The 26,818-nt window shown below is 54.0% G+C and overlaps 5 protein-coding genes across 10 annotated transcripts; 2 read left to right on the top strand and 3 right to left on the bottom strand.

The window, feature by feature from the left end:
* The first annotated feature begins 3,100 nt into the window (after positions 1-3,100).
* On the top strand, positions 3,101-7,729 carry C1QTNF4 (C1q and TNF related 4). Its single transcript, XM_045825756.1, has 2 exons — positions 3,101-3,510; positions 6,604-7,729. Exon 2 carries the CDS (start codon positions 6,609-6,611, stop codon positions 7,581-7,583), a length of 975 nt encoding a protein of 324 aa, XP_045681712.1. The 5' UTR covers positions 3,101-3,510; positions 6,604-6,608; the 3' UTR covers positions 7,584-7,729.
* A 1,175-nt stretch (positions 7,730-8,904) lies between these two features.
* FAM180B (family with sequence similarity 180 member B) lies at positions 8,905-10,631 on the bottom strand. 3 transcript variants are annotated; one of them, XM_045825666.1, is made up of 3 exons: positions 10,380-10,631; positions 9,510-9,580; positions 8,905-9,301 (listed from the first exon to the last, which is right to left on the bottom strand). In XM_045825666.1, exons 1-3 carry the CDS (start codon positions 10,534-10,536, stop codon positions 8,906-8,908), a joined length of 624 nt encoding a protein of 207 aa, XP_045681622.1. In that variant the 5' UTR covers positions 10,537-10,631; the 3' UTR covers position 8,905. The 3 variants fall into 3 exon arrangements, with proteins under 3 accessions (XP_045681622.1, XP_045681623.1, XP_045681625.1); XM_045825667.1 differs by lacking the exon at positions 9,510-9,580 and having other exon boundaries at positions 10,380-10,460; XM_045825669.1 differs by lacking the exons at positions 9,510-9,580; positions 10,380-10,631 and adding an exon at positions 9,762-9,835.
* Positions 10,632-11,607: 976 nt separating this feature from the next.
* Positions 11,608-16,361, bottom strand: NDUFS3 (NADH:ubiquinone oxidoreductase core subunit S3). Its single transcript, XM_045825273.1, has 7 exons — positions 16,243-16,361; positions 16,065-16,130; positions 14,854-14,951; positions 14,493-14,642; positions 13,470-13,595; positions 13,247-13,366; positions 11,608-11,853 (listed from the first exon to the last, which is right to left on the bottom strand). Exons 1-7 carry the CDS (start codon positions 16,298-16,300, stop codon positions 11,686-11,688), a joined length of 786 nt encoding a protein of 261 aa, XP_045681229.1. The 5' UTR covers positions 16,301-16,361; the 3' UTR covers positions 11,608-11,685.
* Positions 16,310-21,252, top strand: KBTBD4 (kelch repeat and BTB domain containing 4). 3 transcript variants are annotated; one of them, XM_045825267.1, is made up of 4 exons: positions 16,310-16,466; positions 17,388-18,005; positions 18,863-18,969; positions 19,625-21,252. In XM_045825267.1, the coding sequence occupies exons 1-4, from the start codon at positions 16,310-16,312 to the stop codon at positions 20,483-20,485; spliced, it is 1,743 nt and encodes a 580-aa protein (XP_045681223.1). In that variant the 3' UTR covers positions 20,486-21,252. The 3 variants fall into 3 exon arrangements, with proteins under 3 accessions (XP_045681223.1, XP_045681224.1, XP_045681225.1); XM_045825268.1 differs by having other exon boundaries at positions 16,414-16,571; XM_045825269.1 differs by having other exon boundaries at positions 16,418-16,571; positions 17,392-18,005.
* A 409-nt stretch (positions 21,253-21,661) lies between these two features.
* Positions 21,662-26,399, bottom strand: PTPMT1 (protein tyrosine phosphatase mitochondrial 1). Of its 2 annotated transcripts, none has more exons than XM_045825270.1 (4): positions 25,533-26,399; positions 25,274-25,431; positions 23,178-23,385; positions 21,662-21,939 (listed from the first exon to the last, which is right to left on the bottom strand). In XM_045825270.1, exons 1-4 carry the CDS (start codon positions 26,295-26,297, stop codon positions 21,781-21,783), a joined length of 1,290 nt encoding a protein of 429 aa, XP_045681226.1. In that variant the 5' UTR covers positions 26,298-26,399; the 3' UTR covers positions 21,662-21,780. The 2 variants fall into 2 exon arrangements, with proteins under 2 accessions (XP_045681226.1, XP_045681227.1); XM_045825271.1 differs by having other exon boundaries at positions 23,178-23,369; positions 25,351-25,431; positions 25,533-26,324.
* Positions 26,400-26,818: the final 419 nt, after the last annotated feature.

Genomic DNA, 26,818 nt, shown 5'->3' with positions numbered 1-26,818 from the left:
AGGGAAGGCAGAAAGGGTGGCCTCCCAGCTGAGTTGGTCCCTAGAAAGCAGGGGTCCCCAACCTCCGGGCTGCAGTGCCGGTACCATTCTGGGCCTGATGGGAACCAGGCTGCACGGCAGGAGGTGAGCTTTAAAGTAATGAGCTTGAATCATCCCCACCCCCGTCCGTGGCAGAGTTGTCTTCCATGAAACTGGTCTGTGGTGCCGAAAAAGTTGCCGTAAAGCATTTTCTTGCCCGGTAACTTCTGCTTTCATCTGGTTGACCACACCGAAATTCAGAAGACACGGTACACTGCCTCCCATCAAACTCAAGAGCTCACCTCTCCTTTTACAGGTGAAAAAAATAAGGCCCAGGGAGGAGGAGAGGACTAGGGAGGCTGCAGAGCGTAGTGGGTAAGGCCTGGGTTTTGGAAGCAGACCTCGGTTGGAAGCCAGCCCCTGCATTAACCTATTTATTTCGCACTTGCAAAACTGAGTTAATGATACCTACTTCAGGGAATGTTGAGAAAATTAACCAGTCCTGGCTGGTGTGGTTCAGTGGATTGACCACTGGCCTGTGAACCAAAAGGCTGCCAGTTTAATTCCCCGTCAGGGCACACGCCTAGGTGGTGGGCCAGGTCCCGGGTTGGGGGTCTGCGAAAGGCAACTGGTTGATGTTTCTCTTGCACAACACACTGATGTCTCTCGCCTTCTCTTTCTCCCACCCTTCCCTTCTCTCTAAAAATAAATAAAATCTTTTAAAAAATTGTTCATTGTCTTAGTTTAGATTTGGGTGCAAGTTGTTTATCTAGGAAGTGACCCCAAAAAGCAGGGTGAGGGAGCTGGCCAGTCAGCCAAGGGAGGACCGCACACAGCACACACACACACGAGAGACTGAGGTTTTATTTATCCGCTCACACTGGAGCCTCCTTGGCTGAGGGCTGCTCTGAAGGTGTCAACTCTCCACCTCCGGCCTCCCCGACACTCACTTCCACAGCTAAGAATGCCTCAGGAGAGGCCCTCAAAGTTTGGCAAGTTCTAGAACTGTCTGCAGGTGACCTGCCGGTGGGTGGGGCGCTGACAGCATCTGTGACATTCAGTAAAAGGACCTGCTGTTACAACTACAATCGTGTTGTGATAGCTGCAGCTTAGCTACCACGTAAGAGCAGGCAGGGACTACAACCAAACTCAGGGCTCTTTTCCCTGAGCCCCGCACCGCCTCCTCCTCACCTCCATTCTGGCACCCCCTCACCCACCACCAAGCGCCCCCATCAGTTCACGGCATCCTCTTCCTCCGTGTCCCTTTCCCAGTGGCCTCTACCCCATCCCAGCCCCCTGCTGTCATCTGCTTCAGTCACCTGTCTCTACCCCTGACCCTGACCTCTCTGGAGAAACCTTTGGTGGACTCAGGGAAAGTGTCAAAGGGCTTTCAGCCTGAGCCAGGCCCCCTGCTGGGGTTTAATGGCCCTGCCTGGAGAGTCCTGCCTTCTTCCCTCCCATCCCACCATTGCAGCCACATTTTCAAAAGGCACCTTCAACATGGCAGCCCTACCGCCACCTGACCTGACTGACTGGTGTGGTGGGTTGGGTGCTCTCCCACAAGGCAAGAGGTCGCCAGTTCAGTTCCTGATAGGGGCACATGCCTGGGTGGCAGGTTTAGTCCCGGACGGACGGGGCTTGTGCAGAAGGTAATCGATCAGATCTCTCTCACATCAATGTTTCTCTCCCTTTCCCTCCCTTTCAGAAATAAAATCTGAAAGAGAAAAAGACAAGGAATGAAAGGAAGATGGCAGCCCCTGCCCTCATGGTCCAGAGGAGGACCAGTACTCTAAGGAGGGTTGAGGGGGTAAAGGCGGCAGAGGTGGCCTCCTGCCTGCCCCAGCCCACCTGCCACATTCCTGTGCCGTTTGGCCCACCCTCACCCTGCCCCACGCCCTCTCCATCGGGCTTTCAAGCTGGTAAAGGAGATAGTTGTGATCACAGGGCTAGACAGGTGCTTCGCCCTCCACCCCAAGGCCCAGCCTCTGCTCATTCTTTCCCTTTAAGGCACGTGATCACTCATTCATCATTCGCCTGACACCCTGAAGAACACACAAGGAGCTTATCGTCATTATCAACACCCTCATGAGGATTAACACCTATTAAATTAACTGGGATCGTGTACGTTTTCAGGTAACAGAAAGAGAGCTCCCGAGGGCTTCACGGGGCCCCAGGCTTCTCAGGGGCCATGCAGAGGGTCTGTGGCAGAGCCAGGACTGCAGCCCAGGCCTCGCACCCCCGCCGACCAGGTCAGGCAGAGGACACCAGCGACTGGCACCTCAGAGGAGGCTCTTCCGAAGCCATCCACTCCACCTGGTGAGGGCCATCCCCCCACGAGAGAACAGCAGCTCCCTGAGCTCCGGGCCATGGGGTCAAACCCCAGAGTGGGGGCTCGGATGACTGCTGACATGTGACAACTGTCCCCAGCCCTGCCCTGTGACTGGCTCCTGCTGCCCCCGCCCCAGTGCCAACAGCTATCAATGTCCCTCTGCAAACAGGCCCTTCGAGTCCTCCCATTGACCCTCTCAGCCTCCTCCCTCCTCTCAGGTGCTGACCCAGCAGCCCGTGCAGCCAACATTCGGTTCTGCACCAAGGACTCCCTCCTTCCTCACCCGCTCCCCAGGGGCCCCAGACTGGCCCCAGGATGCCTGGGAGCTCTGTCTTCCTCCTTCCTCACCAACTGTGGGCATTCTCGGATTGGGAGGGGAGGGAGAAAATCAGGTCACCCGAAGCCCTTTCTACACCCGCGACATTGACCCATTTATCCTTCTCGTCCCTGAGACCCTGTCCCCCACTGCCACTCAACCACTCAGCCTGGACATCTGTCCCGGCCAAAATCTCACCTTCCACTGTCCTTGCAGCCCAGAGGCTAGTCCGGCCCCTGTGTCCTGCTCCAGGCCTCTCTCCTCAAACCAGACAGGATGGGGGTCTGCAGAGAGCCCTGGGCCACCCCCAGTTTGGCCCCTGCCTCAGGCCTCAGTTTCCCCACCTGCTAACTTGAATTAATGCTGCCTGCACGCTAGACCCAGAGGGATGAAGCAAGCAAGCTCTAGGGAGGTCACGGGGGAGGAAGGGCCCGGAGCTCCGCGCAGCCAGCCGGCGAAGGGGCCTCCTCGGGGCCGTGCCCTCGGGCCCGCTGTTCGTCTCCCCTCCGCGGTGCGCCCCTCCCTCCCGCTTCGCTCCCTGCTCTCCGCTTCCCGCCTCTGCGCGGCCGCCCCTCCCGCCGGTCTGCGGGGCTCGCACTCCGGCTGTCCCCTGTGCTTCGCGCCTCGCTGCCCCGCGCCCACCGGGACCCCAGCCCCCCACCCTGCCGCCGCCTTGGGTTGGGGAGAAGCAGCCCGAGCCCCCGCCGCCCCGCCAGGCCCCGCCCGCTGCAGCGCGGGCGGTCAGTGCGCAGCCCCGCGCCCGCGAGGAGTCCGGAGCCCGGAGCCCAGATCCCGAGCCGGATCGCGGGCTCGGAGCGAACCCGACCTGACCGCAGTCCCCAGCCAGGTGAGGGCAGCCCCGGGTGGGGGCGGGGACGGTGCAGCGGGAGCAAGGTTTCTCCTTTATTGGGAGCGGGGGCGGGGAAGGCGCGGGGAAATCGGGTCCTTCTTCCCTGAAAGGAGGACCTGGGAGGTTTTTTAATGAAAGAGGCTCAAGGGCTTTTTCGCCGAAGGGATGGATGAAGGGGGGTCTGGGAGGAGGGGTCCTGCTGGTAGGGAGTCTGGGGTACCCCTTTGTGGGGGATTCTTTTTGTCATGAGAAATTATTAATTGGCTTCTGTGAAAGGGGGACTTAATTGGGAGCATCAGGGGCTTTCAGGGTAGGTGGGGAGGGGGTTCTGGCAGGGCTTGAGGGAGGGTTTGGGGAGGGGGATCGGGCGGGGTGGGGGCCCCTGAGATCCCCTTAGCCTGCACCTCCCCCGTTGGTTTCTGGGGCTCTGGGTCTGCCCACCTCTCTGTGTCCCAGTTTTTTCTCTTTGAAGATGACTATTTTGAGCCCCTCCTGGACAGAGCTAGGAACAGCCATTTCCTTCCCTGCGGCTACAATGCCCACCTGACAACCTCCACCTCTGACCTGCTTAGGGAAGGAGGGTTAGGGAAGGACGGAACCTAAGCATCTGGGAACTGGGCAGTGGTGGGTGACACGGAGGCGGGGGTGCTGCAGGAACCTCTGACCCTGGCGGGTATACCAGACGTGGCAGGGAGCTTGCTGGAGGTAGGGTGGGCAGGTTCCTGGGGCAGGGCAGCTAAGAGAGTAGCAGGGTCAGGGAGAGCTCGGATGTCCCCATACTTTCTGAAGGCAAAACAGTAGAGTTTTTGTTTGTTTGCTTTTTTTTTCTTTCTCTTTCACCCCTGATGCCAAGACTCATTCCACTTGCTTCTCCTATTTTTGCAAAAAAGAAAAAAGAAAACCAAGGAAGAGGACAGGTTGGTTGGAAATATCTGTGTCTAGGAGGGAAAGGCAATGGAGGGGGTACACTGAATCAGGACTCAAGAGACCCTGGTTCAAGCTGGCCTCCGTGCTCCATGGGTGACCTTGGTCCAAAATGCTTCTTCCTGTTGGGTCTCAACTTCTTTTCTCATCTGTAAAGCGTGAGAGGGCCCACCTGTCTCCCAAGTTTGCCGTGAGCCCATATGTTTCCAAAGAGTTTTGTAAAGGGGAATGCAAGGTGCAACCTTTAAAAAAAAAAAAAGGTTTTATTTATTTATTTTTAGGGAGAGGGGAAGGGAGGGAGAGAAACATCGCTATCTTGCATGCCCCCAACCAGGGACCTTGGGACCTGGCCTCCAACTCAGGCACCTTGCTTTGCCCAAGGACACCCAACCCACTGAGCCATGCAGGTCAGGGCTGTGAGGCGCCATCTTTCCGACTGCAAAGGCAGATGGGCTCCCTTCCTCGCAAGGGTAAAGGCTAGCTCATGGGGGAGGGCAGGTGGGGGGTGCTTTGTAGGAATTAGGAAAGGTACCTCCTCTGGAGGGAGAGTATTCAGCTGGGGTTGGCCCTTGGGGTCTTTATTACGAGGATTAGAAGAAGACACACTTTCCCCCAGGTGCATCAGCCCTGCACCTTTGGGCAAGTACAATGTGGGCTAGGTTCCACGGCCCATCTACCCTCAGGTGAATGTTCTTGTGGTGCAGGACACACCTGCACCTGGCAACCCATCTCAGCAGACACAGAGCTACACACACTCCCGGGATATTGCCTATAGAAGCCCACATCCTAGGCTGTTGCCAGCTCACTCTCTCTCTTGCTTTGTCTCCACGTCAGGGCCTTTGGGTATTCTGTCCCTGAAGCCTGTGCTTACTAGAAGCATGATGGAATCCCACCATCAGAGAGTGACTCCCTGGAGTTAACCAGTGCCTTCACCAGGCCCCCAGGGGTAGGAGTACTGGGTCCCTACCTAACCCTTTATGTTAAGAACTTGATCAGATTGCTTTCTCAAGGCCAAGAGCAGAAGCATCTACACACTTGGGTGTGCACACCTGTTATCTCAGAGCATCCTTAACAGTAAAGCTTGGAGGGAAGTCTCCTTCCCATGCCCAGACAAGTTAAGGAACTGGCCTAAGGTTTCACAGCTTGTTCGTGGTGGAGCCAGGACCCAAGCCTAGGTCCGGCTCTCTGTCCTCTTCACTCCATCACTGAGGAATAAAGCTGCTGACCTCACAGTCTTGTCAAAGCCCTGCCGGGATTGTTGCACTCCCTCTCTGTTCCCAGCAGCTCCTGGCTCCCTCCTTCTACTTGGGGGGCAGTCACTTTCACTTCCTCTGATTTCATGGGAGCAAGAAGCTGCCTCAAAGCTCAACTATTCTGGCCTCTTTAGTGCAAAAAGGGCCCCTGGGGAGTCCAGAGGGCCAGTGTAGAAGCTGACCCTTGAATGGGTCCAAGGCTAGTTCCATTCCTAGATGGGGGCTGAAACGGTGGCCACCATGGAGGACATCAGTACAGCAAGCTAGTCCCTGAGTGAGAGGCAAGCCAAGGACCACAGAATAGGGCCACAGCCTCCAGGTTGCTGCATTTGCAACAACCTGAAGGCTGAAGGAAACTCCGAGACCCTGCCCCTGGCCACCAGGAACCAACCTTTGTGTTCCCAGAGCCCCTGGATGCCAAGGGGAAGAGATGGGGTAAACCCAGCAGACAGGGCTATAGGGCCCTACAGAGAGAGCATTTCTGCTTGTATCTGTGTGATGTGTTCGAGCTTTCATCTGAGGAAGGGGTCTGGTGTTTACAAAAAAAAATTTTTTTGAAGAGTTACTGGTCTATCTAATGGTTCCCAAAGTGTAGTCCTGGATCAGCAACATCTGCATTACCCAGGAATTTGTTAGAAATGCAAACTCTAAGGCTGCCTCCTAGACCTGCTAAGTGGAAACTCTGAAGGCGAGCCCAACAGTGTGTTTCAACAAGCTCTCCAGGTAACACTGAGGACTGCCTAAGTGTGTGAATCACTGTTTTAGTCCAAGGGTATAGGAAACAAAGACTGTCGTGGATCAAGGGCAGGGCTGGGAAGAGAATCACTAGTCTCCTCGTCTGGGAGCTCCAGGAATTTGCAGGTGGCCCCCCTTTCAACCCTCCTCTCCTTCCCCTTTTTGCCTCCCGTCCCAGGGGCCATGCTGCCATTCCTGCTGGGCCTGTTGAGCCCAGTGGCCTGTTGGGCACTGGGCCCGGCTCCCGGCTCCACGGAGCTGCGCTCGGCCTTCTCCGCAGCACGCACCACTCCTCTGGAGGGCACGTCGGAGATGGCGGTGACCTTCGATAAGGTGTACGTGAACATCGGCGGCGACTTCGACGCGGCCACGGGCCAGTTCCGCTGCCGCGTGCCCGGCGCCTACTTCTTCTCCTTCACGGCTGGCAAGGCTCCGCACAAGAGCCTGTCAGTGATGCTGGTGCGCAACCGCGACGAGGTGCAGGCGCTGGCCTTCGACGAGCAGCGGCGGCCTGGGGCGCGGCACGCCGCCAGCCAGAGCGCCATGCTCCAGCTCGACTACGGCGACACGGTGTGGCTGCGGCTGCACGGCGCCCCGCAGTATGCGCTGGGCGCCCCCGGCGCCACCTTCAGCGGCTACCTGGTGTACGCGGACGCCGACGCGCCTGCGCGCGGCCCGCCGGCGCCCCCGGAGCCGCGCTCGGCCTTCTCGGCGGCGCGCACGCGCAGCCTGGTGGGCTCCGACGCTGGCCAGGCCCCGCGACACCGGCCGCTCGCCTTCGACACCGAGCTGGTCAACATCGGTGGCGACTTCGACGCGGCGGCTGGCGTGTTCCGCTGCCGCCTGCCCGGCGCCTACTTCTTCTCCTTCACGCTGGGCAAGCTGCCGCGCAAGACGCTGTCGGTGAAGCTGATGAAAAACCGCGACGAGGTGCAGGCCATGATTTACGACGATGGCGCGTCGCGGCGCCGCGAGATGCAGAGCCAGAGCGTGATGCTGGCGCTGCAGCGCGGCGACGCCGTGTGGCTGCTCAGCCACGACCACGACGGCTACGGCGCCTACAGCAACCACGGCAAGTACATTACCTTCTCCGGCTTCCTGGTGTACCCCGACCTCGACCCCGCCAGCTCGCCCGGCCTCGGGCCCCTGGAGCTCTGAGCTCCCACCCAGGGAGGAGCCCGAGGGCGTGCATGCCGGGCCAGCCGGGCTGTGGCCGACCCCTCCGCCGGCGTGAGCATGATGGCCCGCCCAGGGCGGCTGGACTCTGCCAATAAAGTGGGCCTGCGCCGGCGCCTGTGTTCCTGGGGTCCTGTGCTCTGTCTTGATTGCCAGTTTTGTCTTGGGGCTGTCGAGAGACACTGACTACGGGGCGCGGGGTGAGGGTTGGAGGTCAAAGGGCAAAATTCGGTCAGGCCCTGGGAGGGTGAGGAGATGGGAATTCGAGTGAAGCCTCCACGCCTAACCTGTTGTGGGCCCTCCATTCATGTCCTTTTCCAGTCAATTCCTCTGCCTGACTCCTCCCCGCTGACCTTCAATGGTGTTCTTAGGGCCCACTGATGGCTGATTCCTCTCTGTGACAAAGGACAACACCCTCCTACCTCTCGGAGGTATGGGATTTAGGGAAACAGCACGTTGCTTCTTCTAGCAGGGCGCGTGAATGGGGCGAGCAGGCAGCACCTGGTCCCCCCAGCTCCTGCCCTCCTAGGACAGGCAGGGAGAGTGATTTGCTCAGGTGGGGGGTGAAACAGCTTACTCTGACATGGAAGGAGGCAGAAGGCCAGAACAGAACATTTTATAGGGTGAGCCAGACAGAGTCAGGGTGTATGCCAGCCAGCCTCCACTTGTCTCTCGCAATCAGTCCCCCACCAGCCCCATTCCTTCCTCTGAGAGGTGTTCATCTGAGCCTCGAAGAGATGGACCAAAAAACATCCCTGCCCCGCCATATGTATTTCCCCGCCTGCTTCCCTTCACGCACCCCACAGACCAAATTAAAAATGTCCAGTCTATTCTTCCAGCCCAAAGAGGGAATTCTGAGGTTCAGGGGCCCCACAGCAGAGGTTGGGCTCAAAGGGGTGTCCAAATTAGGACTGGGTGCTGGGCTCCTGGAAGGCTTCTGCTCTCGTGGACTGCCGGGGTGGGGCTTGGAGGGTCTGACCTGCCGTACTCAGGGTCAGCTTCCCTTTCAGCATCTTAAACACACTTCTCAGTCCCGACCCCAACACACACACACACACACACACATACTGCCTGCAAGTCCTGCCTTTAACTTGGTACCTGCCGCCCAGGGCCCAGGGCCCAGGCTCTTAGTCTTCAAGACCCAGGGAGGATGAAGAGGGAGAAGTAAATGGGGGTCTGGGGTGCAAGCCAAGCCCAGAGACCTGAACACAGGGGGAAGAACCAGATGCCAAATGGAAGTCCCTGCCCAGGATGGGTCTGGCTTGGAGGTGGGGATTGGGGGGCTGGCAGGGGAAAGGGGAGGGTCAGGGAAAGGGGTCAAGGATTGAGGCCCAGGGCCCCAAAGAAGGAGGCTGGTCGTGAGGGCAGAAGCCTTTGCACAGGTCCCAGAGTGTCTCCTGTGCCAGGAGGGCAAAGACCTGTGCCCAGCGAGCCCTCTCCTCAGCCTCCAGAGCCTTGTGGAGCCGGTAGACACAGGATAGGCCTGTGAGGAGCAGATTTTCAAAGTCCCAAGGGCTTAGAGGAGGCCCCGTGCGCAGGTCCTGGAACTGCCGCAGCCGCTGCTCAGCACCCTGCCAGTCACTGGGCACGTGGCGCTGCAGGAGGAGCCTGAGTCGGCGGCCTGGATGTGTGGATGCCAGTTCCTCATCCTGGAGGTGCAGCTGCCCCATGACATCCAGCTCCAGCCCAGCCCAGAGCAGCTGCAAAGGGAGCCATGTAAGGAGTGGGCTGGGGTCTGGGGAACAGGGCAGGGAGCAAGAGTGGGCCAGCAGGGTATAAGCAAGCAGTAGGACCCAAGCTGGGTTGCCCCCCTCCCCCAGGCCCAACTTGAGATATCCCCCTTCCCGACCCTGAGTTCGGGGACCTCTGGATGCTTCCACCCCCCACGCCCCGGGCTGGAGGAAAGACCTCAAACATCACTTCCGGGGCCTCTGGCTCCTGCAGGCCACCTCCCACGCTGCTGCTGTTCGTGGGCTGCCCTGGGGCAGCAGAGAGAAGTCAGGCCCCTGCCAAGCTTCACCCTAAATACCCCAGCCTCCCAGAAGTGCCCCTCAGCTGCCTGGTAAGGGTGCCTAGAAGTTCTTCTAGCTGCAAAAGTGCAGGAATGCCATTCCATGCCTTCCTTTCCCTACACACACATGCACATCAACACTTACTGACCCAGGCATAGGTCTTGTGATTCCAAGATCATCATCCCAAACCCAGATACCTCCTTAGCAAATGTCCAGGACTCCTTGAACTTGTACAGTTCCCTTGGCCAAGAGCTCCAGGCCAATGGGTCACAAGACACTTGACTTCCTACTTCCCCTCCCTATCATCATCTGGGGACAGTGTAATCTAAAACAGTGCCAGTGACCTTCCTCAAAGATTGAGGACCCCTTTGAGAAGAACCCACTCTTTCCTTACTCCTCAGTAGTAATCACATGCAAAGTAGGATGTCTGGTGCAGCTTCCTTCATCCCACCCCAGGGTTCACCTGGCCCTTGGCATAATTGTTCCAAGCCCAGGGGAGATTAAGGGGGTGCTGCTTGGGGCATCATCTGGAATAAGCCCAGGCCCAACTCTGTCCAGGGCCAGCACTGAGGGCAGCTAGGGCTATGTCCCTTCACTTCACCTAACTGGTCCAGTTCTGGGGGTGAAGCCCACGCCATTAGCCCCCATAGCACAGGTCAGCCTGGAACAGACCATGCCCAGTTTCTAGGCTCAGACACAACCAACTCTAACTATTAGCCAGCAGCCTTCCTCGGCTCCCATCCACCCGACCCTGAAGCCCTGGTACCTGCGCCGTGCTGGGTTGTCGTCATCCCAGGGAAGAGGACAGTGGCTACCATCAGCCAAGCCAGGAACCGCATTTTCCCCGCCATGCCCCACCACATCCTCTGAGTCTTACTCTCCCCAGCTGCTCTCTGCTCCTGTACCCGCCTGCCGCACACCATGGCTCCAACTTTCCACTGCAGGCTGCTCAGGCGTTCCCTGCTTTGCGTGTCAGTCGTCAACACTGAACAGGGAGGGACTGGCTCTGGCTTCCCAGGGGCTCTTTCCATCCTGTGGAAACGTGGAATCTTTGGCTGTTGGCAGGAGCCTGGCTCCCTGCCTGTCAGGCCCTCAGCCTGTTCCCCAGATGGGCAGGATGCTTGGTTAATAGAAAAAAGGTGTTTTGTAGCAAACAGTGCGCTTGGCCCCCCCAAAAGGTAGGAAAGACCCCAGGCAGTAATACTACCTTACCGTCTGTCCTCACACCCAAAACATCCTGCAGCTGAGCCAGCTCCTGACGCCCAGTCCAGCTCATACTCCAGGGAGCCCCTCAGCAGCCAGAAACATGAGCTGCAAAGCCTAGTCCTTCAAACGCACGGTGGACTGACTGGGCAGCCCCACAGGCTTCCACCTCAGGCACTTGGCCAGACTGGCGGGACCCACCCTGGCCCAGCTGGAGCAGGCAGTGCTGTCTCCCTGGAAGACAGACTGCAGCGCCTGAGTTTCTTTGGTCCCAGCCCTGGGACCTCCTTTGCTTGTTTACAACATTCTTGGCTCAGGCCCGAGTGCAGGAAGATTCCCTTAGCCCAGGCGTGATGGGCTGTCAGGTTGCAGGGAGCAGGATGCAGAGTTCAAGACTCAAAAACGAGCTGCGGCTCTTCCTGACTCTGGCTGTCGACTTGTGGAGGGAGCCCCATGGATGTTCGGATGGAGTGAGCGTGGGCAGGGGTCACCCCGGACCCACTGGCTACCACAGGGGCTTTCAACACTTGTTGAGACCCTTCCAGTCCTCAGGAGAGGCCATGCCACACCCATCCTGAGCCCTGTACTCTGTGGGAACTTTTCCATTTCAACTCCAGAACCCCTCTTTCAGAAATGCACCCAGGCCTGCAGGTCACCATGTCTGCACCTGCACTACTTAGTCCATGCAAACAGACTCTGGTTTGGTAGTCTCTCTCTCAGGGAAGAGGGAACCCCCGCCCGTATCTTCCCCCTCCTGAATCAAAGCTGCAGGAGGATCAGCACACAAGGAGTGGTGAGTCTCAGCAGGGTTTTATTTACAGACAGTTACAGATAAGATGCTTTCTAGGATCCATGTGCCTTCCCTGGAGCTACTTGGTTTCCGGTTTCTTGTCTCCGGCTTCAAGCTTGAGACTCTCAGGGGGCTGGCGATAGGCAGGGAAAGCCTCCCACGGGCTGTTCAGGTCAAACTTGCGGAACTCTTGGGCCAGCTCCACCGGCTCAGCTACCACCCGCTTCACCTCGTCGTCATAGCGTAACTGCAGAAGAAGAAGACAGTTTTGTGCATAAAGGAAGGCCTTGTTACAGTGACCAGCGCACTCTCCCATGGCCTTGGGGGGCTTCCCAGCCCCTTTACTTCTCTGCTCTGGAGTGCTGTCCTAGCCTGACTCGAGTCTCCATCCACAACTCCGTTACCTCTCAGCCACAGTCCAAAACGGCTTCTCCCTCACACCCGGCCACCACCCGGTCAGGCTCCCCTGCGACCGTAGGTATCATCGTGAGCTCTGAGCTCCTTCTCCAGCAGAACCGAATCCGCTCACCCAACCACACGCTTTATAAGGTACCGTGCAGGATCAGAGAGCAAGGCAGTGGCTGAAGAGAGTACACCTAAACTGGCAGGCACCAAGTTCAGGTCCTGTGGCCTTGGGAATAGATGCAAGGCAGTGAATTTTGGCATGTTTTTTCTTTCTTTCTTTTAAAATTAATTTTAGAGAGAGAGATGAAGAGGCATGGGGAGAAATATCAATTTGTTGTTCTACTTGTTTATGCACTCACTGGTTGGCTGTTGTATGGGCCCTGACTGGGGGTCGAACCTGCAACCTTGTTGTATTGGGATGATGCTCTAACCAACTGAGCTACTCTGCCAGGGCTATGGCTGTTCTTGTTATTGGAGGATCAGCTGGATGAGGTAAAAACAACCAGGAACTGGTGTGAAGAGGCAATCCAGATCAGGGGGACGGCAGGGAGGTCAGAAAGGGAGAGGAGAGGGAAGGAACGCTGACCGGAAGTAGCTTGAGAAGAACACAGGAGCATCTGCACCCTGAAGGGAAGGGTCGGACTGCCGCTGTCTCAGTGTTTCTAGAGAATTTGTTTCTCTGCGGCAGAATCGCCATGTGAATGCACACAACAGACCATCTCCCTGCTAGTAAACAACCCGCTGCACGCGGTGGTCAAGTAAAACACAGAAACCCTTTAAAAAGGCCCTTACAGCCATGTGCTACTGGTCCTGCCTCTGGCCATGCTCAAGACTGTCTTCCCTGTCAGCTTCCTTCTCAGCAGCCCAGGGCAGGGTGTCCAGATCTTGGGGACAGGCCGAGTGTGTCCTCAAGGCTGCCCTGGTCATTAAAGTGATCACCACAATAATGGCTAAACTCAACTGAGCATTCCTAATGCACTGGGCATTACACGCACACCACTTGGCACACTGCAGATCTTAACAGGTTAAGTACTATGCCCATTTCGAAGATGAGAAAATTGTGTCATAGAGAAATTACACACTTTGCCCCAGATTTCAAAACTGGATGTAGGATTTGAATCCAGAGCCTAGGCTTTTAAACCACTACAATCCATATTCCCTGCCACGCCCAGGATCCCCTAGATCCCCTCAGCCCCTCCCTGAAGCTGCTGCTGCCACAGTTCCAAGGCTCCTACCTCAACGTAGCCAGACAGGGGGAAGTCCTTCCGGAAAGGGTGGCCCTCGAAGCCATAGTCTGTCAGGATCCTTCTTAGGTCAGGGTGGTTAGCAAAGAAGACTCCAAACATGTCCCAGATCTAGAAAACAGAGGCCTTCAGGCAACCAGTCCACCGTGGCCAACACGGGTTGGGCATGACACCTCGGGCCCAGAGGCCGCATCCACCATGTCCAGTAACTCACCTCCCTCTCATACCAGTTGGCTGCCTTGTGCACAGAGACACTGGACTCAATGGGCGTCAGCTCGTCTGTGTAGGTCTTCACGCGGATCCGGGAGTTGAAGCGCAGAGAGAGCAGGTTGTACACAATCTAGGGAGAACAGAGGGAATGGAGGACCAAGATGGCCGCAGGCAGAAGGGTATGCGGCGGGGTCCCTGAGGGGGTACATCACGGATGAGGTCACGAAGTGAATTAGGGCTCTGCCCAATGAACCCAACTTCTATCTGGAAGCTCAAAACTTCAACGCTGCAAAGGCTTCAGCCGTGCTGATGTGCAGCAAGGGCGTCAGCATGCTTGTCTTTGTTCACCCTGTGCCCTTTGCCTGGCATGTCTCCCGGACCCGCCTCCCCCCACCCCAGGCCTCATTGGGCGAATTCCTAGTGTCCTGGTTGTCCATTAAGACTCAGCACAAACATTCCCTCTCCCTTCAGAGAAGCCTCGCAGACAGGGCTGAGTGGCCCTCCTGCATTCTTACGGCATATCTCTAACGCCCCATGTGTTTCATGTTATTACAGTAAGCTGTTTATGTGTCTTCTGCCCTCACTAGAGTGTGGGGGACTCCTGGGGCGCAGGTATCGGGTGTTACTTCTCTCTCTATCCCAGGACCTGGCAAACAGTGTATGATCGATAATATCACCAGCTAAACATATCGAGAACCTGTGTGCTAACAATCTACCTGTACTCTCTCCTTCAGTCCTCACAGCCACCCTGCAAGGTAGGGACAATTTCATACTCACTCCGCACGTAAGAAAACTAAAACGCAGAGAGATTAAACAAAACGTTGGAAGTCACACAGCCTGTGGGTGGCAGAGTCGTGATTCGGACTTGAGCATGTCTGATTCTGAGCCCCCAGTTTTACTGCTCTGTCAAACCGTCTGACTCAAACTGAAACTAAGAAGGCTACAGTTCCTACTGGTAGCTGTCCCCCTGCAAGTGCTCTGTCCCCTGTCCTTCCTTTATGCCATAAACCTTCTCAAATCTCCTGACCTCAAAACGGTTCTGCCGGGTTGGGATGTCCACTGCCGTCAAGTCAGCCAAGGATTTGAACTGTGCGTTGGTGTGATCCCTGAGGAAAGTCAGCACTGGAATGACTCCGTCGGGATGGATACAGATTTCCAACTCATTGAAGCAGGACACCTGCAGACGTGGAGCAGGAGGGGAGAGACAACGAGGAGCTACCAAGGGAACAGCGAACTTCAGCGGTTCTCCTGACATAAGGCAGGGAAAGAGGCCCAAGTTGGGATGGGGAATCTGTGGCTTCTTTGGTACTGGGCTGCCCACTCCCACGTGACCAGAGAATACAGTTCTTTCTTGACCCCGACCAAATAACAACAGTAGTGAATATTACCTGAGCTTGTTGGACATACTTAGGCAGGATTTCAGCCACATACTCTCCAAAAGCTGAGAGCTGTTTGTGGACCACGTCATTCCGCGGTCTGACAGTGGCTAGAAGGAAAAGGCATATTTCACAAAGGAATAGCAAAGGCAGCAGCCAGCCCTGCATCCAGTCTGGGCTTATAAGGGGCTCCCAGGAGAACGTTGAGAAAGGTAAGGGTGGAGGGTTCCCCTTCCAGGAAATAGGAAGCGATGAAAATTTAGGGGAAATGCCACCTACACAGTCCGAAAGGACTTTCATTCCTGAAGCTGGCGTGTTCGTTTCTTCTCAAAAGTACTCCATTCCTTCCTTCACATTGTCTGCATTTCTGCTAATGCATCATATGTCTCAGCTCTTATCAGACTAGGAGCTCTTTACGAGTGGGAACAACAACATTCCCTTCTGTGTATCTACTTAGCACAGGGCTTGGAGCAAGCTCCTGGCAGAAGAACTTTAGGTCTTAAGAGCCCTCATGGATTATCTAGTTGAAACTTCTTTACTTTTAAACACATGAAGATACTGCGGCCCAAAAAGGAGGGAACGCTAGGTCTCCTGCCTCCCGGTTGGATTAGGTCGACTGTGACATATTTCTACACAAGGACTCATGCAACCCTAAATCACTGAGCGCCTGCACATCATTGATTGCAGGGTAATGGTTCCATGTTCTCTGCCCCTGGCAGCAGGCCAGTTTGCTCAGTCACTCACTAGTACCCTAACCCTGAGGGTGTTATTTCTTTGTAGTTTCCTGATCCACAGGACGAAAAGGAATACTATCTACCTCATGAGATTGTTGTGAAGACTAAGTAAGGTCATTCATAAAAGCACTTCGCGGTTGCTAGACACAACAGGCACTCAAATGTGAGTTACTATTACAACAGATTCTACTATTGGGCTCTGAGGCCCAAATGTTGTTTTCTGCTGTCAAACAGCTGACAGCTTAAAAGAAAAAAGGAATCATGGAAATGGACAAGGGAGAATCAGGGCCACAGCAGAGAGGCCTAAGGGCACAGGGAGGGCCCGATTCTGTCTGCAGAGTGGGAACCATTGCAGTCAAATCTCCAAGGACAAGCAGATTTTGCCAGGATGCAGGGAAGGGCGTCCCAGAGCAAGGGCAAACATATGACGAACGCAGTGAGGGGCCCCCGCCTGCCATACCGACAAGGGCCGGGCCCACACATACTCACGGCGCGCGTCGGCTGCTGCGCTTTCCCTCCTCACCGGCAACAACAGCGCCGAGAGTCGTCGGGACACTGCACCGGGAGATAAAAGGCAGAGGAACGCAGCGTGAGGCCTAAGGGGCTCCCTGCGCTGGTTGCGCCGCTGCTTCCTGCCCCAGGCCTCATTCGATTATCCCCTGCTCACCCCTAGGCATGGCCATGGCCCCCACGAGCCCCCGCCAAGAGGCTCTAGCCGCCGCCATATTCCCCAGATGCACACCAAGCACCGGCGGCAAGACTCACAGGACACGGAGCCCCAAGGGCACGGACCGGAAGCGGAAGTGTGCCTTAGATCTTCTTCCCCGCGGACTGGAGGCCGGAAGCAGAGGTTCCGGGTTCTGGGTTTTGGAATGAAAGGAGGGAACGCAGGTGAGGAAACGAGGCAAGCAGGTGGGCAAACGGTGAGGTGAACCTGGCTCTAGCTTGGCGTGGCAGAGGCTGGAGAGAAGGCGAGGACCCTAAAGAACCCGACGGGTGAGAGGAGGAGAAGGGGCGGGGGTTCTGGGTTCTACATGTCACACCCCTCCCCCTCTCCCTAAGCTAAGCTTTTGACAAGGGCTGGCGGGGCTGGCTGGCCTAGTGGGGGTGGGGAACGGTTTCCCTGGCGACCGTTTCCCAGGCGACTCCTGGTGAAGCGGCGACACTGCACGTGGCAGTGGGCCTTCTTGTGCCCCGGGCTGGGGACAACTGGACTCTGACTCGAGTTCTGGGACCGAGCTTAGGGGAGTCATTAGGGGGAGCGGGGAAGTGCTGGGGAGAACTCGCTCAGAAGAGACCATATGTGGGGCTGACAGATGTCCCAGCCAATCCTCGAGTTGGAAAGTCTGGTCTCCATGTGCACGGGGAAGTGGGAAAGGGGGTTGGGAGTGAGCTCTTCCCGCACACAAGGACTTGGGCGTCCTTTTTATTTGTTTCTGCTCTCTAGAGCCTCACTAGTTTTATACCCAGTAGTTAATTCAATATTTGGTTTGCAAGACTCTTCTCCAGACTTTTAAGATCATGGTATCTCTCCAGCCGTTTGCTTTCATCCGCTGACCAAAAATACCAGGGCTTTTCTTATGTCACAGAAAGGAACATTTCATGTCTTCTCAGGGAAACACCCAGAGTGAGGAATTTTATTGATTTTATTAGGGATGGGGTGCCACTGCAGGAGAATGAACTCAGCTGTGGTTGTAGGGGATCATCCAGAGATGTTATGGTCTGGGCCCACTTTGCTTTCAACTGCACAGTTTGATCCATAGACCGTGGCTGTGGATTCCCCAAGTTACTGAGGGTGGTGTTGCTTTGCAGACAGCTGGCAGAGAGAGAAGCTGGCCACCATGGAATCACCGGAGGAGCCTGGAGCATCCATGGATGAGAACTACTTTGTGAACTACACTTTCAAAGATCGGTCACACTCAGGCCGTGTGGCCCAGGGCATCATGAAACTGTGTCTGGAGGAAGAGCTCTTTGCTGATGTCACCATTTCAGTGGAAGGTCGGGAGTTTCAGCTCCACCGGCTGGTCCTTTCAGCTCAGAGCTGCTTCTTCCGGTCCATGTTCACTTCCAACCTGAAGGAGGCCCACAACCGCGTGATTGTGCTGCAGGATGTCAGTGAGTCTGTTTTCCAGCTCCTGGTTGATTACATCTACCATGGAACTGTGAAACTTCGAGCTGATGAGCTGCAGGAAATTTATGAGGTGTCAGACATGTATCAGCTGACATCTCTCTTTGAGGAATGTTCTCGGTTTTTGGCCCGCACAGTGCAGGTGGGGAACTGCCTTCAGGTGATGTGGTTGGCAGATCGGCACAGCGATCCTGAGCTCTATACTGCTGCCAAGCACTGCGCCAAGGCCCATCTGGCCCAGCTGCAGGGCACGGAGGAATTTCTCCACTTACCCCACCATCTGCTCACTGATATCATCTCTGGTAAGTTGAGGGAGAGGGCACATCGCACCCAGCTACTTAGTTATGCTCATTGGATATTCTAATTCAGGAGAAAGGAACCCTCAGGCCTCCTGGTGTTAGTTTACAGTATTATTGGTGGGAATTTAGATACCTTCTGAGGGAAATTGACTTGCAGTTTAGCACAGCTGCTATCAGAGTCCCTTTCTGAGGAAGGCTTCAGGAAAATAAAAGCAGCAGCACTTACCCACAGAAGGTAACAAGGAAGTATTTCTTTCTTTTTTAAGATTTTATTTATTTTTAGACAGAGAAAGAGTGGGATAGAAATATCAATGTGTGGTTGCCTCTCACGTGCCCCCTACCAGGGACCTGGCCCACAACCCAGGCACGTGCCCTGGCTGGGAATTGAAATAGCGACCCTTTGGTTTGCAGGCTGGTGCTCAATCCACTGAGCCACACCCACCAGGGAAGTATTTGTATTTATACTCTAATCTCCCCTGAGCTTAAGTGTTCTTACCCATCCTGCACTCTGCATGTGTCTGTTACCTAAGTAAATTTATGATGGATGAACGAAGATATCTAAAAAACTTCTTAAGTGATGGGCCAAGTTCAGGCAACAATCCTGACCCTCAGGTGAGGTATAACCATACTTTAGGTGTGAGCTCTGCAGCCTAGTAGATTGCTTTCATGACAAATGGGAGTATAGCAAACCAGCAATTTGATTAAAAGAAACAAAGCAATTTTAGATTAACTTCATGTACACATACATACATGCTGGTAGCCTAACAAAGTGGTTCACACTTTTAAAGGCTCTGGGTCTAAACCTCCCTTTCAGATTGTCAGTGTGCCATTGACCATGCCTTTCCTCTGGTTCTCAACAGATGGAGTTCCATGTTCCCAGAACCCAACAGAGGCGATAGAAGCCTGGATCAATTTTAATAAAGAGGAAAGAGAAGCTTTTGCAGAGTCACTCAGGAGTAGCTTGAAGGTAAGGCAGATTTCTTTAGTGTGAGGACACTATAATAACCATGCATTACACCTGTTGATAGGCCTGGCACCTTTAAAAATATATATTTATTTATTTATTTTTAGAGAGGGGGAAGGAGGGACGGAGAGAAACATCAATGTGTGGTTGCTTCTCACACAGCCCCTACTGGGGACTTGGCCCATAAACCAGGTCCATGTGCTCTGACTGGGAATTGAACTGGCGACCTTTTGTTTCACAGGCTAGCTCTCCATCCACTGAGCCACATCAGCCAGGGCTGGCCTGGCCTCTTTGATGACTAGTGAATAAGAAGTTATTTCTGGCTTGATGGGTAGGAGCCAGGAAAGATGATGTGTGTGAGCCCAAAAGTTCCTTGAGAGAACCACTTCCATTATTGCATAGCAGTCCTAAGGACCTTTTGTCTGAATCACCATCTCAGGGTAGCTTTAAAGGGCGGAAAGCATGAGTGCAACAGACTCCCTGCCCCAGCATAAAACGCCTGAAAGACAGTGATTAGAGGAGAGTCAGGGTGACACTAGGAGGGAATAGGTTAGAGCAAAATACAAGTGTGTGGCCCAGGGCCTTAAGGCTGTGTTTCTCAGCTGAGCCTTGGAGCAGAGCTGATAGGTACCATTTATAATTTAAATTTTTCCAATAGGAAATTGGGGAGAATGTGCACATTTATCTGATCGGGAAAGAGTCATCTCGTACTCACTCATTGGCTGTGTCCTTGCACTGTGCGGAAGATGACTCCATCAGCGTAAGTGGCCAAAACAGCCTGTGCCACCAGATCACTGCAGCCTGCAAGCATGGTGGAGACTTGTACGTGGTGGGAGGGTCCATCCCACGGCGCATGTGGAAATGTAACAATGCCACCGTGGACTGGGAGTGGTGTGCGCCCTTGCCCCGGGACCGGCTCCAGCACACCCTGGTGTCTGTGCCCGGGAAAGATGCCATATATTCACTCGGTGGCAAGACACTGCAGGACACCCTCTCCAACGCAGTCATCTACTACCGGGTGGGTGATAACGTCTGGACAGAGACAACGCAGCTAGAGGTGGCTGTGTCGGGGGCTGCCGGAGCCAACCTCAACGGGATCATCTACTTACTAGGGGGGGAGGAGAACGACCTGGACTTCTTTACCAAACCTTCCCGGCTCATCCAGTGCTTCGATACAGAGACAGACAAGTGCCACGTGAAGCCGTATGTGCTGCCCTTCGCAGGCCGCATGCACGCGGCTGTGCACAAGGATCTGGTGTTCATCGTGGCCGAAGGGGACTCCCTGGTGTGCTACAACCCCCTGCTAGACAGCTTTACCCGGCTCTGCCTTCCTGAGGCCTGGAGCTCTGCCCCATCTCTCTGGAAGATCGCCAGCTGTAACGGGAGCATTTATGTTTTTCGGGACCGATATAAAAAGGGAGATGCCAACACCTATAAGCTTGACCCCGCCACCTCCACAATAACCGTCACCAGAGGCATTAAGGTGCTGCTCACTAACCTGCAGTTTGTGCTGGCCTAAGGCTGTGGTGGGAAGAGCAGCTGACTTTTGTCCTCCCCCTTTCCAGCACCCACCCATCCAGCCTTCAGAGTCCCCCAGGCCCCTGCTCAGAGTACTGTTATTCATTGGCACGTGTTCCACAGGCAGCCCTCAGCCCTTCCCCGAACCCACAGGGGTAGCCCTTTTGGGGCCCTCAGACTGCTGCTGCTCAGCCGGCTGCTTGAGCCGAGGCGGTCCGCCTGTCCTCCGCCGTCCCCCGCCGTCCCGGGGTGATCCTGTGCCTCACACACGGACCGCTTAGTGTGTCTTCGCAGATGTCTGGCACAGCCTCCCCTCTGGGCCTAATGAAGGTTAAATAGAAGCACCCCGACCCCCGACCCCCGGATAAAAGGAAAGATGGCAATCTTCCTTTTTTCTGCAGCCTGCAAAATGGCTGCTTGGTAATTTTTTTCACGGAGAAGTAGGTGTTGAGAGTTTTCCTTCAGGCTTTGCTTGGGAGAAAGAACAAAGCTGAAGGTGTCCTTCACCAGCAAGAGTCAACGACAACCGTCTCTAGAGTCTTGGACGTTCTGTCTATTGTTTTCTCAGCTGTCGGTCAGGAGATGTATACTTTGGTTTGATTTTTGGCTCCCTCTAAGGAATAAGCCAGAAAAAAGTAGAAAGGACTATTTCTGATTAATAGCAGAAACATTTTTGAAACTCAAATAGATAAGGTCTCTGCTCTTTTAAAAGTTCTAAGCCCCATCAAGAGCTAAGAACTGTTCATACCAATAAAAGTTTTCAAGGGCTGTGCGTGTCTCATTTGAATTCTGAAGGGGTGACTTTCTGAGGAACGCTAATCACACGCACACACAGTTCTAAGTCAGCCACAGTCCTGACTGCATCCCGTGTTTCCTTGTTTCCACCTAGGTCACTGCTCCAAAAGTGGGGGCCAGTAAACGGGGAGTCTGGCCAGAGCTGAGTGTTTCCCCCCTTTCCCTCGAGGTAAACGCCTTTGGGTTGTGGTTCTAATACCGTCAGATACAACAGGAGGTGCACGATCGGCTTCTTTGACCCTGTTCCAAAAACTAAGATGCCCCCATCCCTATCCTGTATCCCCAAGCCCTGTGAACAGAAGCCATGCTCAGTCCTTCCAGCCATACGACGGAACACTGGAACCCGTGTTCAGGGAAATGAAACAGGACAAAGGGAGCAAAATTACCCATTATTCAGCACACTTCTATTACGCTGCCTGGGCTTAAGCCCCATGGGTCCCATTAAATTTTTTCATCCTATGGCCAGCAGGGTTGTCTTGAGCTCTTTCTAGTCCACACACTTCATGTCTGTGATGTAGGATGCGTCTCATCTTTTGCTGCACTCGCCGTGATCTCCTTATGGAACTCTTTGAGGATTTCCAGCTGGCCGGGTCTAACATGGATGTGTGACCGGATCTTGGTGATGGCCCCTATTGCCTCCTCGGGGCTCCAATTGTGCACCTGCAATGCAGTTCAGGGTTGAGAAATCAGCGAAGAAAGAAGCTGGTGCATGGTGTCCTTGACCTGATGACAGGGGCTAACGGGCTCCCAGAATTTCATTAAAAACAAAAAACACCAGGAGAGGGGAGTTTAAAACCATGTTCCACACATTATAAACGGGAGAGCACTTCAGCAACCTCCGTGAGCCAGTCCCAAATTACTATGCAGCAGGCTGGGGGGACAAGTCAGACTTTCTGCCTGAGTCCTGCTCTGCCAAACCCTGGCAAAAGGTTGAACAGGTGAAGCTTAGATCCTAAATTCAAACTTGCCTCAGCCTATGAGGTGTCCTTCCCTGAGCTGGTCCCCTGGGTACAAGTTTCCTGGAAAGAGGAGATGTTTTTATGCAATTCGTTCCCCTGGCTAGAGAAACAGCACTTTCGGAATCCGGCTGGGAGAGTTATCTTTGTGTCCTAAGGAAAGTTGCTGGTTTAGAACACAACAGAACCAAGAAATAGGGACTTCTAGCCTGCTGGTTCAACTCTCACTCGGCCCAAAATACCCTCTGGAGCCCCTGTTTCCAGCCAGCAGTCCTAATAGCCAAAGCTTTAGTACCGTGAAGTCATACGCTCGTCAGTGCACAGGAATACAGACAAGGCCAGGCTGGTCATCTCTACATCTCCTTTTCCTTAAACTACCCACGTGACTTAACAAATGCTCTGCAGGGGCCAGACAGGTAACAAAAATGAGCCAGGCAGGGGGTATGTAACAGAGAGTGAGAAGAGTTGTTGGCTTCTAAATATTTTTTTTAAAGTATCCCACCTCATCACAGCAAATTGATAGGCCAAATTCCACTGGATCCTCCATTTCTAGAAACTAATGTCCAGAACCATATTCTGAAATACTTGAAGGAATCTGAGTATCATAGAGCTGTAAGTGATCAGCACTATTTACAGTACTAGACTTCCTGGCATGCTGTTCATAACAAGTGTTTCTAGCCTTTAGCTGGTGGTCAGATCCTTTGTAACTCTTTAACGTGAGGAAACGGCATCGGAGGAAGAAGCCACTTTGGCCTAAGGTCACAGAGTTGGCAAGTGGCAAAACCATAGATCAGCCTACCTGCAAAGCTCAGGTGCTTTCCACCTCCCAACAGCCTGAAACCCGAGACATGGCTCTTTCCAGCAAGACCCATCTGTAGACTATGCTACTGAAGTTCTGGAAATCTGCTGTAAGCGGGACCAGTGCAGAAAGACCTTTCCTACCTGAATCAGATACGCTGCCACCATGGTGGCACTTCTGGAGCGCCCGGCCTTGCAATGCACGTAGACACTCTGGCCCAGCGACTGGTACTTGAGAGCAAACTGGACTCCTTTCCGGAGGTTGGCCAAGGTTGGGATTCCAGTCATGTCTACTGTGCTGAGTCGCAGCTGCTCAACCCCTACTTGCCTCCACTCCTGAAAGGAGGTCCACCAGCATGAACAGAGGGAGAAAGCCAGGCGTTAGTAGCAGGAAGACGGGCTCCCAAAAGGCAGCAGAGCAACAAGGAGGCCTCAGGGTTGACTTCAACGTGAATATACTGTTTACTGTTTTCTAAACAAGAAACCGTTTACAGAAATATTTTTTATTTTCTTTTTGTGTGTGTGTTTTAGAAATATTTTTTAAATAGCGGACCTAGATGGTCAGTCTTTCATCAAACAATAGCTATGCCGGCGAGTTAGAATTATGTCCAAGATTTAAAATGTTCCTCAAGTGCCCTTTGGGTGTTTGCATTTTTAGCTGTTAAAAAATCCATCTACAAAAGTTGTGCAGCTACATTTTTGTATAATCTTGGTGCCTGTGCAGTGACCTGGCCATGGAATTGGGCTACTGTATTTTGCAAGAGCTTTCTATTTGTCTTCGCATTAAGTCTTGTTTTTACCACTTTTTTCTTGAGAGGGTACATGGTAGAAAATAGTTATTTTAAAATTAAAACAATGCACCTAACTTTGCTATGGCATATTATCAATTTGCAAAGAAAAAAAAAAGAATCAGAAATAGGAGATAATTGGTCTCTGGCAAACAGGGAAACTTTTTTTTTTTTTTTTACTTTAAGACTTCAGAGAGGCTCCAGATACTCATTATTAATCTCTTTAGCTAGAACCAGAGACTTGAGGACTCTGAATGAAGGTCAATAGTGCTGGTAAAATGAACAAACAGCAGTTTTGCAGCATGTGGCTTATGCTTCAATGACACCAGAAACACCCAGGGAGTTTACTAAATGTTCTGATTCCTGGGATACACCCTAAAGTTTTGAGCCAGAATGTCTGGGGCTAGTACCTAGGAATCTGACATGACAAGACTGCCAGATCATCCTTAGATGTATTACAATGTGAGAACCACTGCCTGCCTTGGAGATTTCTTTTCTAGACTAACGGGATAGTATAGCGAACTCGTACAATGTCAAATGCCACACATGCAAGACAACAAGCACTTTTTTGCAACTCCTCTCGCTCCACAGGACTGACCACACTAAGGAACATTCATTCATTAGCATTCTGGCTAATGGCTCCTGAGGCTTTGTGGCAAAGTACTTTGGGAAATCCAAGGAACTGTTCTCCATTCCTTAAAAATGTATGCCATTACTAATCAAAATATTTTAAATGAGTCGTAGATATTGCTAAGGTTTCAAAAAATCCACGGGTTGAAATTACAGCATCTTCACCATATTAACACAGTAAACAAGAAGGATAATCGTGTAAGTAAGGTTAGTAGATGTCCCACACTGTAAGACAGGGCAAGGTCTTTATCTGAAGATAGAGCAATGCCCAATAACCATTGTGGAGAGTTGCACAAACAGGCATTCACATTTAATGGAAATTATGTTTTAGGGCTGAACTTTATTATGACAGTATTTTGGAATTCCACTAAATCTCTAACGTGAATAAAAATTCCTGAAATCAAGAGCCAAATGAAGTTTACCGATGCAGTTTTTCAATGGATCGTTCTATGATAAATTTACTCTGGGGGAGGGAGGCGAGGGCAGCTTTTCTTAAGAGTTCATAGGGCCTTCATCTTGAATGCCTAGGGCAGCGCCTGATCCATACTTAGTGCTCAGTCAGTGTTGAATGAATGAAATCAGCAAGCCGAAGTAAAGCTGCCTTTCAAATTTACTTACTGATTCCTAATTACCGAAATTAAGACTACATTTGTGCACAAAGCCGTAATCACTTTGTCAACTCTACTTTTAAACGCCTTTCACAACAGTTTCTGTTTCACAATTAGTTTCTGCTTGCAGTCGCAGTCATTTAAGCTTCCAGTCCTGGACCCTCCTCCTGAGGAGGCAAAAATCCTGGGACACCAGGGTCTGGATCAAGCTCACCTGCGGCGCCCCTCCCCCAGCTTCCTCCGGCGCTCCGGGCCGGCCGCAGCTCCCCGCCTCTGGCCCAGGCCCCTCACCTTGGCGGAGTTGCACAGGAATCTGGTTTCATACTCCTCGTTCATGGTGATCACCCCGCGCACGTTCTCGTCCTCTACCAGCTGCCGAGGTAAAGAGGGGGCTCAGAACCGGTGGCCGAGGCCCGGGCGGCGCTTGCCCGGCTCCCAGGCCCGACGCGGCCCGGCCTCCCGGCCCGGCTCACCCCGCGCGTCATGCTCCGCAGCGGCAGCGCGCCCAGCAGCACCGTGCGGTCGATGCGGTGGTACCAGTCGCGGTGCGCCGGGCCCGGCACCTTCCCGCGGAACAGCGTGTACAGCAGCGTCGGGTAGAAGAGCACCCGAGCCAGGCCGGCCTCCAGCAACGTGCCGGACGCCATCCCGCCCCACGCGGCCCGGCGTGGCAGCGACCCGTCCCCCGCTGCGCTCGCGGTCGGCGGCCACTCGGAGAGCCAGGCGGGCGACGAGGACGCGGGCCGCGAGTCATCCGAAGCCTCCTGTGGAGGCGACGCGGTCGGCACAGGCCTCTCGGGCGCCGAGACCTCGGACCGGGCGCCCGGGGCCTCCGCCTGGGACCCCGGGGATCCCGGGACCCTCTGCATCGGTCCGGAGGCGGGGCCGCGGGCCTCGGGGGAGGGACCAGGGCTCCCTGGGCGGGGAACTAAGGCCCTGGCCCGGGGAGGGCACGTCCAGCCGAAAGGCCTGTGCCTATGCTGAATGTCAAACTGGGACCCATGCCTGGGGTCGGTGAGCCTCCCTCCAAGGGAGGGGGCTGTGGCCCCAGGTGAGGGGGACCCTGACCCCTGCGTGTGGAACTGTGACCCGGGCCGAGGGAGGTGGGGTCCCAGCCAATAGCCTGAGGGCCTGTGACCCCTCCCCAACCGCAGCCGGATGAAGATGGTTCTGACCCCAGATGAGCGTGTGACCGCACGGAGCCGAAGACGAAACCGGGAAGAGCCTGTGTAGTACATGTAGCCCTGCAGGGATGAGCAGAAGCGGCTTCGAGTTTTTGGGCAGAGGGCTGCGTTGGTGGAGAGGGTCAGATCCTGGACAAATGGGCACCCTGGGTTGATAGGTCCCTTCTCACCGTCCCCACCCCTTCACCATCTACCTAAGTTATGGCTCCCTCCTCCTGACCCAACCGCAAATTATGGAAAAAATGTAATATCTATAAGGTATTGTGAAAATACGTGAATACATCATTAAGAAAAATAATATGCCCTGACCGATGTGGCTCAGTTGGTTGGTTATCCTCCCGCAAAATAAAATCTTTTTTAAAAAGAAAAAAAGGAAAAATATATGCTTAAATATAAAACCCACAGCTTACAAAGTGGTAAGAGGAATGGTTGTAATGCTGGTTATTTACATTTAAATAGTCTGAGGTATGTGTCTGGTGCTTTATTTATTTATTTGAAGATTTTATTTATTTTTAGAGAGGAGAAAGGAGGAAGAAAGAGAGGGAGAGAAATCAGTTACCTCTCCCAGGCTCCCA

The sequence above is a fragment of the Phyllostomus hastatus genome, unplaced genomic scaffold (genome assembly GCF_019186645.2).
Source record: "Phyllostomus hastatus isolate PE091 unplaced genomic scaffold, TTU_PhHast_1.1 phas_scaffold_585, whole genome shotgun sequence".
Taxonomy (NCBI): domain Eukaryota; kingdom Metazoa; phylum Chordata; class Mammalia; order Chiroptera; family Phyllostomidae; genus Phyllostomus; species Phyllostomus hastatus.
Note: the sequence above shows the minus strand (reverse complement) of the source record. Positions and strands in the feature narration are given on the sequence as shown.

Excerpts from the sequence above, each read along its gene's own strand:
- C1QTNF4 (XM_045825756.1), top strand. The coding sequence starts at position 6,609 with ATGCTGCCATTCCTGCTGGGCCTGTTGAGCCCAGTGGCCTGTTGGGCA.
- FAM180B (XM_045825666.1), bottom strand. The coding sequence starts at position 10,536 with ATGGTGTGCGGCAGGCGGGTACAGGAGCAGAGAGCAGCTGGGGAGAGT. Across the intron at positions 9,581-10,379 it reads GACAACCCAGCACGGCGCAG|GGCAGCCCACGAACAGCAGC; the intron begins GTACCAGGGCTT and ends CTGCTGCCCCAG. Across the intron at positions 9,302-9,509 it reads CCCCGGAAGTGATGTTTGAG|CTGCTCTGGGCTGGGCTGGA; the intron begins GTCTTTCCTCCA and ends CTCCCTTTGCAG.
- NDUFS3 (XM_045825273.1), bottom strand. The coding sequence starts at position 16,300 with ATGGCGGCGGCTAGAGCCTCTTGGCGGGGGCTCGTGGGGGCCATGGCC. Across the intron at positions 16,131-16,242 it reads GGCCATGGCCATGCCTAGGG|TGTCCCGACGACTCTCGGCG; the intron begins GTGAGCAGGGGA and ends CTCCCGGTGCAG. Across the intron at positions 14,643-14,853 it reads AGTATGTCCAACAAGCTCAG|GTGTCCTGCTTCAATGAGTT; the intron begins GTAATATTCACT and ends CCACGTCTGCAG.
- KBTBD4 (XM_045825267.1), top strand. The coding sequence starts at position 16,310 with ATGCACACCAAGCACCGGCGGCAAGACTCACAGGACACGGAGCCCCAA. Across the intron at positions 16,467-17,387 it reads AATGAAAGGAGGGAACGCAG|ACAGCTGGCAGAGAGAGAAG; the intron begins GTGAGGAAACGA and ends GTTGCTTTGCAG. Across the intron at positions 18,006-18,862 it reads GCTCACTGATATCATCTCTG|ATGGAGTTCCATGTTCCCAG; the intron begins GTAAGTTGAGGG and ends GGTTCTCAACAG.
- PTPMT1 (XM_045825270.1), bottom strand. The coding sequence starts at position 26,297 with ATGTACTACACAGGCTCTTCCCGGTTTCGTCTTCGGCTCCGTGCGGTC. Across the intron at positions 25,432-25,532 it reads TGCGGAGCATGACGCGCGGG|CTGGTAGAGGACGAGAACGT; the intron begins GTGAGCCGGGCC and ends TTACCTCGGCAG. Across the intron at positions 23,386-25,273 it reads CTGGGGGAGGGGCGCCGCAG|GTGGACCTCCTTTCAGGAGT; the intron begins GTGAGCTTGATC and ends CTGTTCATGCTG.